At 33.6% G+C, this 17,544-nt stretch overlaps 2 protein-coding genes across 2 annotated transcripts; both read right to left on the reverse strand.

The window, feature by feature from the left end:
• Positions 1-255: 255 nt before the first annotated feature.
• LOC131066464 (RING-H2 finger protein ATL72) lies at positions 256-2,026 on the reverse strand. Its single transcript, XM_058001221.2, has one exon. The coding sequence runs from the start codon at positions 1,094-1,096 to the stop codon at positions 491-493; it is 606 nt and encodes a 201-aa protein (XP_057857204.2). The 5' UTR covers positions 1,097-2,026; the 3' UTR covers positions 256-490.
• A 13,406-nt stretch (positions 2,027-15,432) lies between these two features.
• On the reverse strand, positions 15,433-15,810 carry LOC131066439 (calvin cycle protein CP12-3, chloroplastic-like). The gene has a single exon (XM_058001193.1). The coding sequence runs from the start codon at positions 15,808-15,810 to the stop codon at positions 15,433-15,435; it is 378 nt and encodes a 125-aa protein (XP_057857176.1).
• Positions 15,811-17,544: the final 1,734 nt, after the last annotated feature.

Raw genomic sequence — 17,544 nt, forward strand, 5'->3', positions numbered from 1 at the left:
AGTGTCACATTTGCAATAAATAACCCAAAAGAATAGAGTAGTAAATTTAGGTAAAGAATATATGTTTGATAACGATGAATGAAATGAATATGGTTTGTATGAACAAATGTGCAAATATGAATAATTGTTAAAAATGCATGTAATAGAAATAAGTAAAAACTACAAGAATGAGTCCAACTTCACACAAAAATCACATTTATAATTATATATATTAAACCGTTCTTACAAAATAAAACCAAAATTAATTAATAAAAATCAACAATAAATATACATTTTATTATTTTATCACATTAATTGATTTCCTAAAATACGCTACTCCACTCTTAAGAATTTAGAAAGTAGATGTCATCTTACACAAAGGAAAGGCAGGAATGCACTCTACCACCCCCCCATGGCGTGACTTCAAAATATTTTACAGTCAAATGACATAAATCTTAAGCCACTCATAAGAACACAGTTAAGAAAACCTCTGGACCAGTGCAAATAAACATCAGGGATGGGCGGAGGAGCTGGCAGAAGCTGCCACGAAAGCGGTTCCAAAAGATGATCTGTCATCCCCATCAAGGCAACTGTTACTAGTCCGTCCACGCTGCACAGTGAGGTCCAGCAAGGATTCCCGACACGTAGGACAAGAAGGCCGCGTAAACAGCCACTTGTCAATGCACTGGGCGTGAAATCCGTGATTACATTTTGGCAGCATCCTTACTTTTTCTCCTTCTGTAAATCCTCCCAAGCAAATAGGACAATCGGTTCCCAACCCCGGGGGATTCGAACCCGGGGCGCCGAAGACCAAACTGGGAATATCCACCACAAATTTTCTTCTCATTTCTGTATTACTCGCCCCTGCGGCCGATTCCTCTGGGGATTCGACCCTGCGACTCCGCGTCCAGTGCAGGGCACATCGGACAACAGAGTTAAAGAAGAAGGCAAACAAGAGAGCGCAAAGCAAAGCAACGAGCACAATCAAAATATTGTCAACCGAATTTTTTGCCCCCAAGTAAAGAAACCCTGACTTGTGTGATGTCGTATTACTCTCCAAGAATTGTCTTCTCTGGATTATACTCTCACAAGTATCGAAGATGCACAGCCGTGCCATGAATTTACAGGAAAAGGGAAAAAAATCACGAGAAAAACCGAAACTTAAAAAAAACGTAGAAAATGGCTGAATCTTGAGTCCTCCTTCTACACATGAACGATGTACTGGATTATACTCTCAGAGACCTTGGAGATGCACAGCCGTGCCATGAATTTACAGGAAAAGGGAAAATAAATCACGAAAAAAACCGAAACTTGAAAAAAAGGTATAAAATGGCTAAATCCTGAGTCCTCCTACGCATGAACGCTGCACTGGATTATACTCTCAGAAACCTTGGAGATGCACAGCCGTGCCATGAATTTACAGGAAAGGGGAAAAAAAAATCACGAAAAAAACCGAAACTTGAAAAAAAGGTATAAAATGGCTAAATCTCGAGTCCTCCTTCTACACATGAACGCTGCACTGGATTATACTCTCAGAAACCTTGGAGATGCACAGCCGTGCCATGAATTTACAGGAAAGGGGAAAAATAAATCACGAGAAAAACCGAAACTTGAAATAAAGGTATAAAATGGCTGAATCTTGAGTTCTCCTTCTGCACATGAACGCTGCAACGGATCTACCGCACTCCAGTTTTCTTCGTATTCTTCAATGGATCTGTCGAAGGGAAATTTAACCGATTTATATATTTGACATTTGGAGTCTTCTCTGTGTGTATGACAAAGCAAATGTTGATTGACGGAAAAATATAATCATTTTCCAATTCAGAATACATCGGGAGGAGAGTCATTGAGGGGTTTATGGGCCAGGGTTTATTAATTTAAATCCGCAGAATAAGGAAAAGGATAAGAGCGGAGAGTCAGCATAGATTTTTGCGGGTCCCTGAATTACAGAATTGGGTAGCTTATTCCGGTCAACTTGTAGCTTACGAAGATTTCAGAATGCTGTCAATTCTTCGCCACTGGTTTTGCTTTTCAATCTCAGTCGTGCCAGTATTTTAAATTTGTTTCTTCTTTTTATTCCGATTGTTTTAAATTGTGTTTCTTCTTTTTATTCCGTCAGATCTGTCTGGATAAAATTCAGTCTGTTTTTTTTGGGTAGGTTTTTTTGACGGACTTCAATTTCATTAAATTGTGTTTTCAATATAAGAGTTTTATTTTTTTTAAACAAATTTAAACCAAACTTAACTTTTTTCTATTAAATTAATAATTTGTTCTATATTTTTTGGAACTACCTAGACAAGCCAATTTAAATTACTAATAATAAAGTCTTTTTCGTTTGTGCCAGCAAGTGACCCAAGTTGAAGGCATGAAGGGAAATAAATGATTGGAGAATCTTCTTTGTATTTGTATGCACAAAACATCGTTAAGTGTGAAAATGATTTTAAACTGAAGTAGATAAAGTTTCTTAATCTTATCTTTTTATGAGGCTGACTTTTCAAGTTTTGTTTTGATTTTTTTCCCCTAAATTTGGTAAATGGAATCTTCTTATGCAAATTTTTAATTATAGAAAAATAATAATTTGAAATTTTTATGGAATAGCTATTATTTAGAAATTTTAAAAAAATAGTTGTAAGAAAAGGAGGGCTTAGAAAAAAGCACTAATTGCATAACAAATATCATGTGGCTTTACAAAAAAAATTCATTTTTTTAACATTTGTTTTTAATTTTTTTTTTCATACACTGATGGAGACCTGATGTATCAAGACATAGGGGTAGCACATGCCGATGAAATCCATCGACAGGACTTACACTAGCGACGAAGGGAACATTTGGTCTTGTCGATAGTCGATGAGGCTATCGGTAAGACATACATCGATGGAGCCCTGATGGTTGCCGTCGGAATTCCGACGTTGGCGAACACCGTCAGAATATCTGATAACAAGTTTTCGACGGCTATGTTTGTCGACAGTTCGACAAAAAATAGTTGGAATTCCGACGAGCAACTGTCGGAATTGAGCCCCTAATGTACTAGTGCCTCATGTTTGAGATGGTGTTTCTCAACATGTTAGCCTTTGGTGTTATATGCAATGAGATACATGCACGATATTGTACCAAATTCCTTGTGAGAACTTGATGTACTCCTTCATGATGATATTTTATGTGATGTATGTGGGATGGTATTATACCTATTTTTATTATCCTTAACTTAATGATGTGAGAGATATTATTAAACGAATATTAAATGTGATTATGAACATATAATGTTTGAGATATTAATATTGATGTTGAAATTAAAATAAAATTATTTAGATCAACTAAACATAATAAAGTTATATATGTGATATTTGATCTCATTGGGTGAATTTCGTATGCTACAACTATTATGAACATGCATAGGTACACTTGGCATTGTGGCTCGTGATTAAAAGTATAAAGTATTCCTTCACCTAGCTCCACAAGTCTAAGTTATACCCCAATGTTGGTTATGTGGGAGATATTATATTGGCTGTAATTATTTAGCCTTATTCATGGTAGTCGGTTTGAGTACGATTTCTTGTTATTTTGTTCAAAAATTACCTTAGATATTGTGATTGGTAGCATAGATTCCTAGCAAATGATTGTTCGAATATTTTATGCAATTTTAAATTTTTGTAAATTTAAATTAAAAAGTGTTCTATAGTTTTAAATCATAATTTAATGTTGAATTTTAAATGTGACTTATATGTGCTTGTTAATGACATGATTTGGGAAATTGGGGCAAATAAAATCAATTGGGAAGTGACAAATATTATTTTAATTATTTTAATTTTAAAATATTAAAAGTGCATTTTGGTTAAAAAGGAAAAAGGGAGTTCATTCAATACTTAGCATATTTTTGGAAAGAAAAATTGGGAGAAAACCCTCTTTAACGAGGAAAATTGATTTGCTCATTGTGGGAGAAATCGAGCACCAAATTGCATGAGATCAATTGCATTTGGATAAGAATTAGGAAGGAAAGTGGCTACTCTATTTGTGTATGCTTTCATGGAATATGTGAAAATATCTATTCCTTGCAAATTCCTGGTGAATTTTGAGGTATTTTGTTATCTCTTTGTTTTTACTCCATTTTGAATGTTGTAAAAGATTAATTTAGCATTGTAGGATATTAGCATTCCCTATTTCTTCTTATTTCATGCAATTTGGTAGTATATGAATTAATTTTACCGTGTTCCCCATTAAATTCTTTTGAATGTCTATTCATATACTACCAAAAAAAAAAATTGTATCTTGAAGGTTGGTGCCTTCTATTCCCCTAGATGGGGAGGTTAGTGACCCTCGTTGAAAGAGATTAGTGTCTCTTTTTGAATCAGTGCTCAATGGAAGGGATTGGTGTCTCACATGGGTTGGTGCCTATAAAGATTGTAAGAAGTTTTCAAAATAAGAATTATGTTGTTTTGTTTTTCCCTCAAAAGGGTTTCCATGTAAATTTTGTGTGCATCTTGTGCTCTATGTTGTTAGATCTTACTTTTGTGGATACTTTAAATATTGTAACTCTATGATTACACAAATTGTGAATTAAAAAGTTGGTCTTATACTAATTCACCCCCTCACAATATAAGTGTGTGAGAGTGTATTTCTTCAATTGGTATTAGAGCAAGTTCCTTAAAAATGCCTAACTAGTTGAAGGAAAAATAAAAAAAACACACATAGAAAGTCAAGAAGGTTTCTCCTCAAATCAAGCCTCATTGTTCGACTATAACAATTATGTTATTTGGAGTTTAAGGATCATATGTACCTATTTGATGGCTCATGGTTTTGATATATGGCAATTTGTTGTGGGTAGCTATGTGGCACCATCTACTCCACCTATGGATCAAACTAGAAAGAGGGAAAGTGAGAACAATTCTAAAGCTATGAATGCAATTACAAGTGGGCTAGCCAAATTCAAATTTGATGAATTCATGCATTTTACATCAACAAAAGAAATCTGGGATTTAAGCTTCAAATAACTTATGGAGACAACAAAGTGAATAAGGAAAAGCTCCAAATCCACATGAGACGATTTGAAAATTTGAAGATGAAGAATGAAGAGAATGTTGTTGCCTATTTTCTTTATGTGAGTGAACTCATAAATGTTGTTTGTGGCCTTGGAGAAAATATTGAGGATGATGTTACCATGAAAAAAGTATTAAGATCTCTTCCCATGAAATTTGATGCAATTTTTTTTGCCATCAAAGAAATGAAGTATCTAAACACCTTGAAAATGGAATTCTCACCACATATGAAATGGGGAATAAGAAATGAACAATATCAAAATGAGAAGCCACATTCAAAGCATCAAGAAGGATGAAGAATAAAGGACTAATATCAAGTGAAAGTTCAAGGGATGAGTATTAAGCTAACTTTGTAAATAAATTCAAGGATCCATCGAGCAAAAATGTAAGTGTACTCTTAATTATTGTAATATAGGTCATTTTTCTACCAAATTTTCATAGGTTTAAAGTGATAGCAATGAAGAGGAATAAGATACAACAAGGGGAAAGGAAAGAGACATTAATATAACAAGAAAATGTACACTTGAGGGAACCATGAGAAAAAGAACTCCCAAAGAGATAAGAAGATCCTATATGTTCAAGAAAGCAATAGTTCATTTGAAGAAAGTGACAAAAGTTTTTCCAAAAGTGATAGAGAAGAAATTATATTTATGGACATAGAGACAAAAGAAGATGTACCCGAAGGAAAAGATAAAGAAAGTAAAGAAAAGGAGATCGAAGGAGAGGATGCTACAATAGTAGATGTAGAGGAAGAACTTATTGCTTCTCTACATGAAATCAAACAACTCAAGAAGAAGAAGATGATGAATCAAAGAAGATGCTAGTTAAAGAATATAAAAAAATGATTATGGATCTAAAGACTCAAGTTGAGAAGGCAAGGTGAATTAAATAAGACTTAAGGTATCTGCTAAAGTTAAAGGAAGATTAGTTTGTGAGAAGTTAACTTGAAAATTTTTCCTTAAAAAAGGAATTGGAGAAGACAAAATAATAGTTAAATCAAAGTATGAAGTTTGACAAAAGTAACAAAATTTTGGATGATCTTATCAATGCACAAAGATCATTCATAAAAACTAGTCTTGGATTTGATGAAAATCAAAATAAAATTGCTAAAAGTTCTAGGATTGTAGATCTACCAAAAAATATGGATGAAGTAAATCCAAAAAGCTATGTTGAGACTCTCAAAAAGGAGGAGAACAAGAAGGAGAAAAATGAAAAGGAGTACGAAGTCCTATAGAAAAATAATCCAACTCTAAAGGTAAACAAGAACTAAGTTCTACAAATGGTATTTTTCTTAAAGACAACCACCTCATACAACCAAGTTTCAGTATTCTTTCCATGGTTATTGCTTTTCATCTAATCAATTTAGGCGTCAGGAAGTAAATTGTAGAGTTTCTACAAGGAATGATTTTGAATTCATGAAGACGAACTATAATTCATTTGACACTCTTATGGATCATAATGTCATATGAGCTATAAGTATAATACTTTTGGGCACATAGAAAGGCTTTGTATAAGTACTTTTTTTGAGCCTCCAAGATAGAATAAGTGTAGAATTTTGAACTTGACCTATCCTCTCTAAACTAGCTGATTAGTAAACAATAACAACAAAAAGAATAAATTGCAAAAAGAAATCACAATTCAGAATAAAAAATAAAGTGTCCTATTTTTTGGAATTGCACACACCAATTTCTTTATTGAAGCTTAATTAAAAAATTACATAGAGGCTGTATATATAAAGAATTTGCAGCCTAAAAGAATTAATAAGAACTGCAGTTCTAAATATATTCCTAGCATTGCATGGAAAGCTACTAAGGCTCTCAAACTAAAAAAGCAAACTACTCCCTAAATTAAGAATACAATAAGTGCATGCACAACATGCTTTATTTACTAAAAACAAATTCATGCAAAAAACAAAACTAAAAATAGTCCTAAGGATTAAAGCATGTTGGAGTACATGCTTTATTTGCATGAATAAACAAAAACTGATTTAAACTAAAAATAGCTTATGCATGGTGACGAATGGATAGATTCATGTCCAAATTGGAGTTGCATGGAGCTGCATGCTAGAGCAGCATCAATTATCAACATACTCCCCCTTGATGCTGAGAGGGCTCACAATCTTATCTCGTAGTGCTATAAACTGAGCTTTTGCAACCGCTTTGGTGAATATATCTGCTAGTTGATCCTGGGTGTTGATGTGCTTCAATTCGACATCCTTCTTCTGCACCAAATCTCGTATGAAGTGATATTTCAAATCAAAATGCTTTGTTCTGCTATGATGAACCGGATTCTTAGCTAACTTAACTTGATGGCACTCACATTGTCACAATAAATTACTGTAGGCTGAATTTGTTTTTCTCCAATTTCTTTCAAAACTTTTCTGAGCCAAAGAGCTTGTGTACCTACTGAGGTAATTGCAACATACTCTGCTTCTGTAGATGAGAGGGCAACAATACTTTGCTTTTTTGAGCTCCAGGTAATCAAACCAAAACCAAAAGAAAAACAATTTCCAGATGTAGATTTACGGTCATCCATACTACCCCCCCAATCTAAATCACTAAAGCCTACAAGATTGAACTTTTCAGAAGAGTAGTAATGAATACCAAAACTTAAATTCCCTTTCACATACCTCAAAATCCTCTTGGCTACCTTCATATGTATTTCAAATGGATTTGTCATATACCTTGAAACAAGTGAAACTGAATAGGCAATATCAGGCCTTGTGTGGATTAGAAACATCAAGCTCCCCACAATACTTCTGTAAGCTATCTCATCAACTAAATCAGCACCATCATCTCAACATAACAAAACTCCATGAGCACTTGGAGTGGAGGCAGGGTTACAATCAGTCATATTAAATTTCTTCAGCATATCTTGTGCATACTTTGTTTGACAAATGAAAATCTCATCCTTACTTTGATAAACCTCCATTCCTAAAAAATATTTCATCAAACCAAGATCTTTCATCTCAATTCATCTTTCATCTTAGAACTACTACCCATATACAAAAGATCATCAACATACAAACTTATGATGAGAATATCAATACCTTCTTATTTGTAGTAAAGGGTAGGATCACTCTTACTTCTCTGGAAGCCATTCTCATAAAAGTATCCATCAATCCTGGCATACCATGCTTTTGGTGCTTGCTTGAGGCCATACAAAGCCTTCTTCAACTTGTAGACATAATTATCTTTTCCTTCCACTTCAAAACCTTGTGGTTGCTCCACATATACTTCCTCTTCTAAGTACCCATTCAAGAAGGCACTTTTCACGTCCATATGATGTATGCTCCACTTCTTCTGAGCTGCTAATGAAATCAGCATTCTTATGGTCTCTTGTCTTTCTACTAGTGCAAATGTCTCTTCATAATCAATTCCATACTTTTGTGTGAAGCCTTTAGCAACTAATCTTGCCTTGTGTCTTTCAACACTCTCATCACTGTTAAACTTGGTCTTGTAGACCCATTTGGTGCCAATCCTTTTTTTGTCATCTGGAAGTTCTGTTAACTCCCAAGTGTCATTCTTGTGAATGGAATCCATCTCTTCTTCCATGGCTTCCACCCAAACCTCATTAGGACATGCATCTTCAAAACATGATGGTTCAAAATCAGCCTTGGCTAATAAAGCAAAATTCACTGTCTCACCTATTGGGTTTTCTTCATGTACTTGATTTCCACTCTTCTGGTAGATATCACTCAATCTCCTTACCTTCCTTGTAGAACTTGGAGAAGAAGCTGGACTTGAACTTGGTACTAAAGAACTTGATGAAGGATTGCTTGGTGGAGTTAAACCACTGGATATAGAAACATTAATTGGCTGCTCACGATCAATATCAACAATTATATCATCATTCAAAATAGATTTTGGCTTCTCAACATGGCCTTTTTGATGACCATAAACTCCCCCTTCATCAAAAATCACATCTCTTGAGACAATAAGCTTGTTAGTGAGGGGATTATACGATCTATAAGCCTTGCTTTTCTCACTATACCCAATAAAAATATATGACTCACTCTTTGCATCTAACTTCTGTCTATTCTGATCAGGTACATGCACATAAGCCAAACAACCAAAAACTTTGAAATGATTAACATTAGGCCTTTTTCCATACCAAGCTTCATAAGGAGTCATCTTTTCTAGTGCACTGGTGGGGCTATGATTGAGGATGCACATAGTTGTAGCAACTGCATCTCCCCAATAAGAATTGCTCAATCCCTTGGTTTGTAACATGCACCTTGCCATTTCAACCACAGTACGATTCTTCCTTTCAGCTACTCCATTCTGTTGAGGTGTGTATGTACTAGTAAGTTGCCTCTTGATGCCATTAAAACCACAATAACTTTGGAAAGCCTTTGAGCAAAACTCTCCTCCACGATCAGTCCTTAAACATTTGATCTTGCACCCTTTCTCATTTTCCACAAGGGCTTTAAAATTCTTGAATGTATCCAAGGCTTCATCTTTGGCCTTCAAAAAATATACCCAACAATTTCGTGAGTAATCATCAATAAAAGTGATGAAATATGATGACTTACCCAAACTCTTAGTCTGCATAGGACCACATATATCTGAATGAACAAGTTGAAGTGGGTGATGAGCCCTCCATGCATTGCCCTTTGGAAACTTTTCTCTTGCATGCTTTCCTTTAGCACAACCTTCACAAACCTCCTTGTGTTCCTCAACCTTGGGCGAACCAAAAACTAATGCATGTGAGGTTAGAAACTTCAAACTATGAAAATTTAAATGCCCATACCTGAGATGCGATAACCAACTTGAATCCTCATAAGCCATATTTGCCAAACTGTTGTTATGTTCACCAAACCTCAAGGGGAACATCCTATTTCTTGTCATAGGAACAACAATGATCACCATATTATCCTTATTCTTATCATAGATAGTACAAGTCTTATTCTCGAAGACTACTTTATAATTTTTCTCACATAGCTGCCCAACACTTAACAAATTGTGCTTCAATTGTGGAGTATAATAAATATCATGAATACTCTTTATACCTTCTTTTGTTTGGACCTCCGTAACTCCTTTGGCAGCAACCTCCAATGATTTATCATCACCAAGCTGGATCTTGGATTTGAAACTTCCATCCTTTGTTGAGAACAACATCTAATTCCCGGTCATATTGTTAGAGCATCCAGAATCTAGGTACCAAACATCTTTGCTAGTATTTTCACCCTTTGCAGAAGACAGAAATAAGTGATCAGGAGGATTCTCACTACTTTCTTGAGCATAGTTAGCACTTTTACCTTCTTTCAATCTGCATTCTCTTTCAAAGTGGCCATACCTGTTACAATGGTAACATTGAACATTTCTCTTATCAAATCTACCTCTACCTCTTCCTTTGAAACCACCACTTCCTCTTGAGCCACCTCTTCCTCTACCTCTTGAAGAATTTTGGCTTTGCCCTTTACCTTGGCCTTGATTGATTTTGGCACTACTGCTGCTTGCATCTTCATTTTTTGTGATTAGCAATTTAGAGAAAAACGCTTTCTCTACTCCTTCAAAAGAATCTTTCAATCTTTCTTCATGAGACATCAGGGATCCAACCAGTTGATCAAACTATAGTTTTGTCAAATCCTTGCTTTCTTCTATGATTATTGCCACATGATTCCATCCGGGTGTCAAAGATCTCAACACCTTTTTTTATCAAAACTTCATTGCTTACAATTTCCCCAAGTGTAGCCATTTTATTGACCACATCTTTGACTCTGACACAATAATCACTTACACTTTCAGCTTCTTGCATCTTCAAATTCTCTAACTCTCGCTTCAATGTCTAAAGCTTGACCACTTTAACTTGATCACTACCTTGGTAAGCTTCTTGTAGAGTCTTCCAGGCATCTTTGGTAGTTGTTGCTCCTGATATTCTTGGAAATAAGCTCTTATTAAGAGCTATCTGAATGTGAAACAAAGCCTGAGCATTCTTTTTCCTTGCTTCCTTTTTTGTTGTTCTTTCATTGGCTGTAAGGGCATTCCAATCAGCTGGCTCTTCATAACCCGATTCAATAATCTCTCATAAATCTTTTCCAATAAAAAAGGTCAGCATCTTAATGCACTAATAATCATAATCATTCCCATCAAATTCTGGAACGAGCATATTGTTAGAATTCGACATGATAAACTTTGGCAAAATTCCAACAATAAAACTTTAACCCAAAACAATTTTACCTGCTCTGATACCACTTGTAGAATTTTGAACTTGACCTATCCTCTCTAAACCAGCTGATTAGCAAACAATAACATCAAAAAGAATAAATTGCAAAAAGAAACCACAATTCAGAATAAAAAATAAAGTGTCCTATTTTTTGGAATTGCACACACCAATTTCTTTATTGAAGCTTAATTAAAAAATTACATAGAGGCTGCAGCCTAAAAGAATTAATAATAACTGCAGTTCTAAATATATTCCTAGCATTGCATGGAAAGCTACTAAGGCTCTCAAACTAAAAAAACAAACTACTCCCTAAATTAAGAATACAATAAGTGCATGCACATCATGCTTTATTTACTAAAAACAAATTCATGCAAAAAACAAAACTAAAAATAGTCCTAAGGATTAATGCATGTTGGAGTACATGCTTTATTTGCATGAATAAACAAAAACTGATTTAAACTAAAAATAGCTTATGCATGGTGATGAATGGATAGATTCATGTCCAAACTGGAGCTGCATGCTAGAGCAGCATCAATTATCAACAATAAGGAGGATGTTCATGACAAGAAAAAAGGATGAATCAAACAATGTTTAGAAAAAGGAGCAAGAAATGAAGGAAATATTCATCCTTGGACAAGTTGCATTACATGCTCAAGATGAGAAATAAGAATGGTACGTTGATAGTGGTTTCTCAATCCATGTGATTGGTGATAAGAGAAAGTTTCTCTCTGTGAAGAAACTCAACAAAGCAATGATGAATTTTGAGGAGAATGCTATGAAAAAATAAAAGGTAAAGGCACACTTTGCCTCGATAATGGACGAAATGAAATTATTGAAGGGTTAAAACATAATCCCTTAAGTGTGAGTCAATAGTGTGGGCAAGGGCACACCTTCATGTTTCATTTTGGAGGATGTAAAATCATGAAAAATAAAAAATTGGTAGCTAATGCTTGTAGAATAGATGGTAATCTCTACATTCTTAATGAAGTCAAAAGTTAAAAATGAAATAGGGGCAAAGAAGATGAGAGAACTGGCAATGTCATAGGAGGATGAGACACCTAAAATTTTATACGTTTGTGAATATTAGCAAAAAGAAAGCCATAAGAGACATGCCAAAGTTAGCAAAGCCTTCAAATATTATTTATAAATAGTGTGAATATGGTAAAAAACAAAGGATTAGATTAAGATCTAAGGATTATTCTACATCGAAGCATTTGAAACATGTTCACATCGATTTGTGTGGACCAACAATAATGAAAATCTTGCAAGTTGAGAGTTATCTTATGTTGTTGATTGATCATTATTCCAAGATGACATGGGTATCCTTTCATAAAGAAAAATATGAAGCCTTTACGAATTTTAAGTCATTCAAAGCCTTAGATTTTCTAGAGGAGGACAATTCGCCTCAAATAAATTTGAAGAATTTTGTGAACAATGTAGGATAAAAAGATAATATTCCTCTACATGAACTCCACAAAAAAATATAGTCAAGATGAAGAATAGAATAATTCAAGGAATGACAAGAGCTATGATAAATGAATCTAAGATATCTAATACTTTTTGGAGAGAAGCAATTCATATAGGTGTAGAACATTTCAAATCAATCACAAATCAAGGTGAACATCAAACTAAATTTATATGAACTTTGGAAGGGAAGACCTATATAGTAAAGTATTTCAAGGTTTCCAAAATAAAATGCTATATAAGAAGAGACAAGGAAGATTTGGAAAAAAATGATTTCTAGAAGCAATAAAGGTACCTTAGTTGAATGTTTCATGAGGAGTAGTACTTACAAATTCTATAACAAAATATTACACAAAGTTGTTTAAAGTGCAAATGTGAGAGTTGATGAAGAAAGGCATCAAAAGGAGACAACATGTAAAAAATTAATTATGAAAAGGAAGAAAATTGTAAAGAAGAAGAAATAGAGGAAGAAATAGAAATTAGAGAAGTCAAACAAATAAATCTGAAGATTCCATCAAAGACACCACCAAAGATACCATCTGGATGTGTTCAACAAAACCATCCCAAGAATTTGATTATTGGAGACAAAGGCATAAAAAATTAGATAGGAAGAAGATTTTCTATTACATTGGAACATGCAAACCTACACATTTTATTTCCAAAGTTGAACCAAAAAAATTTTCAGAAGCAAGTATAGACAAGCATTGGGTAAAGAGTATGGAAAAAGAATTCGATCAAATCAAGAAAAATGAAACTTGGAAACTTGTCCCAAGACCTAAGGACAAAAATGTCATTGGCACCAAGTGGATTTCATAAACAAGTTAAATGAGGATGATCAAGTTGCAAGGAATAAGGCAAGATTACTATGAAAAGAATACACTCTAGTTGAAGGAGTTGGTTTCAAAGAAAAAATTGTTCCTATTGCTTGTATGGAAGTTGTAAGGATGTTCTTAGCCCTTGCCAATTTTAAGAACTTCAAAATTTATGAGATGGATGTAAAATCAACCAAGTCCTAGATGGAAATATGGAAGAAGTGTACATTGAACAAATGAGAATCATGCTCGTAGACTAAAGAAAGAACTCTATGAACTAAAGTAAGCCACAAGGGCTTGGTACTCAAGACTAGACATGTATCTTCAAGAGAAAGGTTTCAAAAGATAAATTAATCTATATATCTATTGAATGAATGATATGACTTGTTTATTATCATGGTCTATCTAGATGACAACATTTTTTGGGGTAGTAGTGATAAGATGTGTCAAGACTTCACATTGAACATGCAAAAGGAGATTGAAATGTCAATATTTGATGAATTATATTTCTTTCTGGGTTTCCAAATTTCCTAATCTGATAGTATAATTTATATTTCACAAACCAAATATATTAAGAGATGTTGAAGAAGTTTAGGATGGAAGATTGTAATCTAGTAAGTACTCCTATGATTAGTGGTTGTAAAATTGAGCAAAGATGATGAATCTGTGGCAGTGAATTAGACTATGTATATAGATCTATGATCAGAAGTTTGCTATATCCAACAACTACAAGGCCTAATATTATGCAATCTATTGGTTTGGTGACATGGTTCAAGAATCTCCAAAGGAAACTAATGTACATGCAGGTGAAGATTACACTCCTATAGCATATAAGGATGAGGATTGAGCTAGCAGTATTGATGATAGAAAAAGAACAAGTGAAGGAGCATTTTTTCTTAGTAAAAATCTTGCATCTTGGTTGAGTAAGAAACAAGCTTTGACATTTCTTTATCTATAGTAGAGGTAGAGTATATTGCAACAACAACTTGTTGCACATAGATTCTATGAATAACATAGACTTTTGAAGATATTAAGGTTGATTATGAGCATCTTATTTCCATATTCCATGACAATACAAGTGCTATCAATGTCTCAAAGAACCTAGTTATGCGCTCTAGGACAAACCGTATTTATTAAATATCATTTTTTAAGAGAAAAAAAACTTGATCAACAAGTAAAGTTGGAGTGTATTGCTACAAAGGAACAAATCATAGAAATTATTATGAAGCCTCTTCAAAAGAGACTTTTGAGTCCCTAAGGAAAAAAATGGAGTGATGTAACCCTCATCCATTCACTAAGTTTTTCAAGAGAAGAATGTGTTTAGAGGAATCTGTTCATTGTCTTATTCAATTAGCCCCAGATACCCTTTTCCATTGATGTCAAAGGGGAAGAAGTATAGTAAGGGGGGGGGGGGATTTTAGTTAGGGGGAGTTGTATGTTCCAATTGATTTCAGAAGATTCTCTTTTTAGGGTTGTCATGGTTTTCTCTCGTAAGGGTTTCCGCGTAAATCATGTATGCTCCTTTGCTCTAAATTGTTAGATATTACTTTTGTGAATTCTTTTTATTATTACTCTAAAATTGCTAAAATTTATGAATTAGAATATTGGTAGATTACCCCCACCCCCTCTTAATATAAATATGCATTTCTTCAAAAATTAATAACCTTGATCAAACAATAACGATTCAAATAATTAATCATTCAAATCAAAAAAAGATAAAAGATAAACTTAAGAATTTAATTAAGAAATTAAATTATCATTAATAAGAATGACTCCCATGTGTTAATCTATATAAACCAAATGATGACCACACAAATTAGATGGAATGCAAGGACAATCATCTTTCTACACATAATGTACTGAACTATATGTGCTTGTTACTCATTCTAAGTTTAACCAATACAAAACCATTATTAAGTTGTTTTGGAGCTCATAGAGAAAGAGAGAGAAAACAAGAAAACAATCCACTGTAAAACTTAGTCTTCATATATGAGACATTCATGAGCATCTGGATGTTCAAGGCAGTAAGCTTCCAAAGGATCATTTGAGCATTTGTTGGAGATGAAATGAGCCTTGGCCTGACTCACCTCCTCCACTTCATCCCACGCCACTGCACACTCTTCTGATGTCTCCTTTCCTTCACAAATTTGCTCAGCCTCGCTCACTTTCTCCACTATAATCTCTGATAACATTTCACTCCTTCCATCACCACTTTTCACCTTCACTCCACCTCCCCTCTCTACCATTCTCGGCCCAATTTGCCTCACTGAAAATTTAGCCTCAGATCTTGTATTTGCTCGCAGCCCACATGAAAGTTTGACAGCACCCATAAAAGAAATCGATAGGGAAGCCATTTTTCTGGTACAAAAAAGTTCAAGGTGAAAGAAAAGTTATAAGTGAAATCAAGCGTCTGCACATCTTCCATGCAACAATAATAATGGGTGTATTACGTAGCTGATTCTTTCTAAAAATAGATGAGTATGCTTATCCATAACGACGTTTGGTTTAGTGAGCTGGGAATATAAAACTACTATGTTGATTGTTTCGTTTACGTGAAGGAAGGAATCTTGATACGTAATGTTTCAGGACTGAAGATTTTAGTTCATGTTTATCTTTCTTTTCTTTTGTCTAATTGTCAATTTGTGGATAGATGATATTGTCAATTTTGTGAGAATATTTAATTATTAAAATATAATTATTGTTCAATTGTCAAAAATAGATAGTATGCTTATCATAAAGATGTTAGATTTAGTAAGCTAGGATTATAAAACTATTATGTTGGTCGTTCGCTTATGTGAAAAGAATCTTGATACTTAATCGTTTTAATCATTTTTCAAGTGGATCTTTAAGAATGAAGTTTTTAGTTGTTTTTCTTTCTTTTTTTTTGTTTGATTGTGAATTTGCGGATACATGATATTGTCACTTTATGAAAATATTTAAATATTAAATTGTAATTTGTTGTTTCTCTATCTTTCTTTTGTCCTATTGTTAGAAAATAGATAGTATGCTTATCCATAATGATGTTGGATTTAATGAGCTAGGAATATAAAACTGTTTAGTTGATCCCCCCTTTACATAAAAAGAATCTTGATACGCAATCATTTTAATTATTTTTCAAGTGGATCTCGAGATTGAAGTTTTTAGTTTTTTCTCTTTCATTTCTTTTATACAATTGCCAATTTGTGGATAGGTGATATTGTGACCGTTGTAGGAATTTCAAAACATTAATACACAATTAGTTGTTTCTCTTTCTTTTCTTTTGTCCAATTGCTATTTTGTGGATAGTTGACATTCTGAATGCTGCATGAATTTTAAATGTTAAAAATCCAATTCAAAATGAATTTTAATGTTTACTTCTTTAAATATTATAAATTTATTATGAATTATAAGTATAGTAAAAAATCAATTGAAATGAATGAGTTGATTGACTTATTAAGCCTTATCTTATGTTTGTTTATGCTCATTTGTTGGGTTCAATCATTTTTCTTGATTAAACGATTTTAGATGGATTTAAAGTATCAAATACATAAATTATATAATAAAATTAATTAGGTGTTAGAAATGAATAAATTAATTAGCTATTAGAATAGAAAAAACTTTCAAATCAAAAAATTATTTGTAATTATATATGTTAAGGTGCCTTTTTAACAACTTCCAAGAAGATTAGTTAGACTCAATAGACATAAGTTGTGAGCACACAATAAAAGAACAAAGGTTTTCGAGCTTCAAAGAACAAATGACTTATTAATCATGTGTCTTTATACTTGTTTGGACCATTAATTGATTATTATTTTTGTGAAGCATAACCATAATGAGATAGTTATGACCCTGACAAGTTTGTCATACCAAGATGCATTTCTAACCAAGGTTGTCTAGTAACCATTAAAAGACTAAGTACTACATCTTCCTACATTTTCCCTTCTTCAAAACTATCATGCCTAAAAATAACTCAACAAGAAAACCTAAATAATTCTTTGATACATCATTCAAGAATGTGCACCTTTACGATGTGTAACTTGTGAAGACTCACATAAGTAACTTGCCATGGGAAAACACACACGCATATGTGGTGCCACTACTTATGACTT

The sequence above is a fragment of the Cryptomeria japonica genome, chromosome 11 (assembly GCF_030272615.1).
Source record: "Cryptomeria japonica chromosome 11, Sugi_1.0, whole genome shotgun sequence".
NCBI classification, from domain to species: Eukaryota; Viridiplantae; Streptophyta; class Pinopsida; order Cupressales; family Cupressaceae; genus Cryptomeria; species Cryptomeria japonica.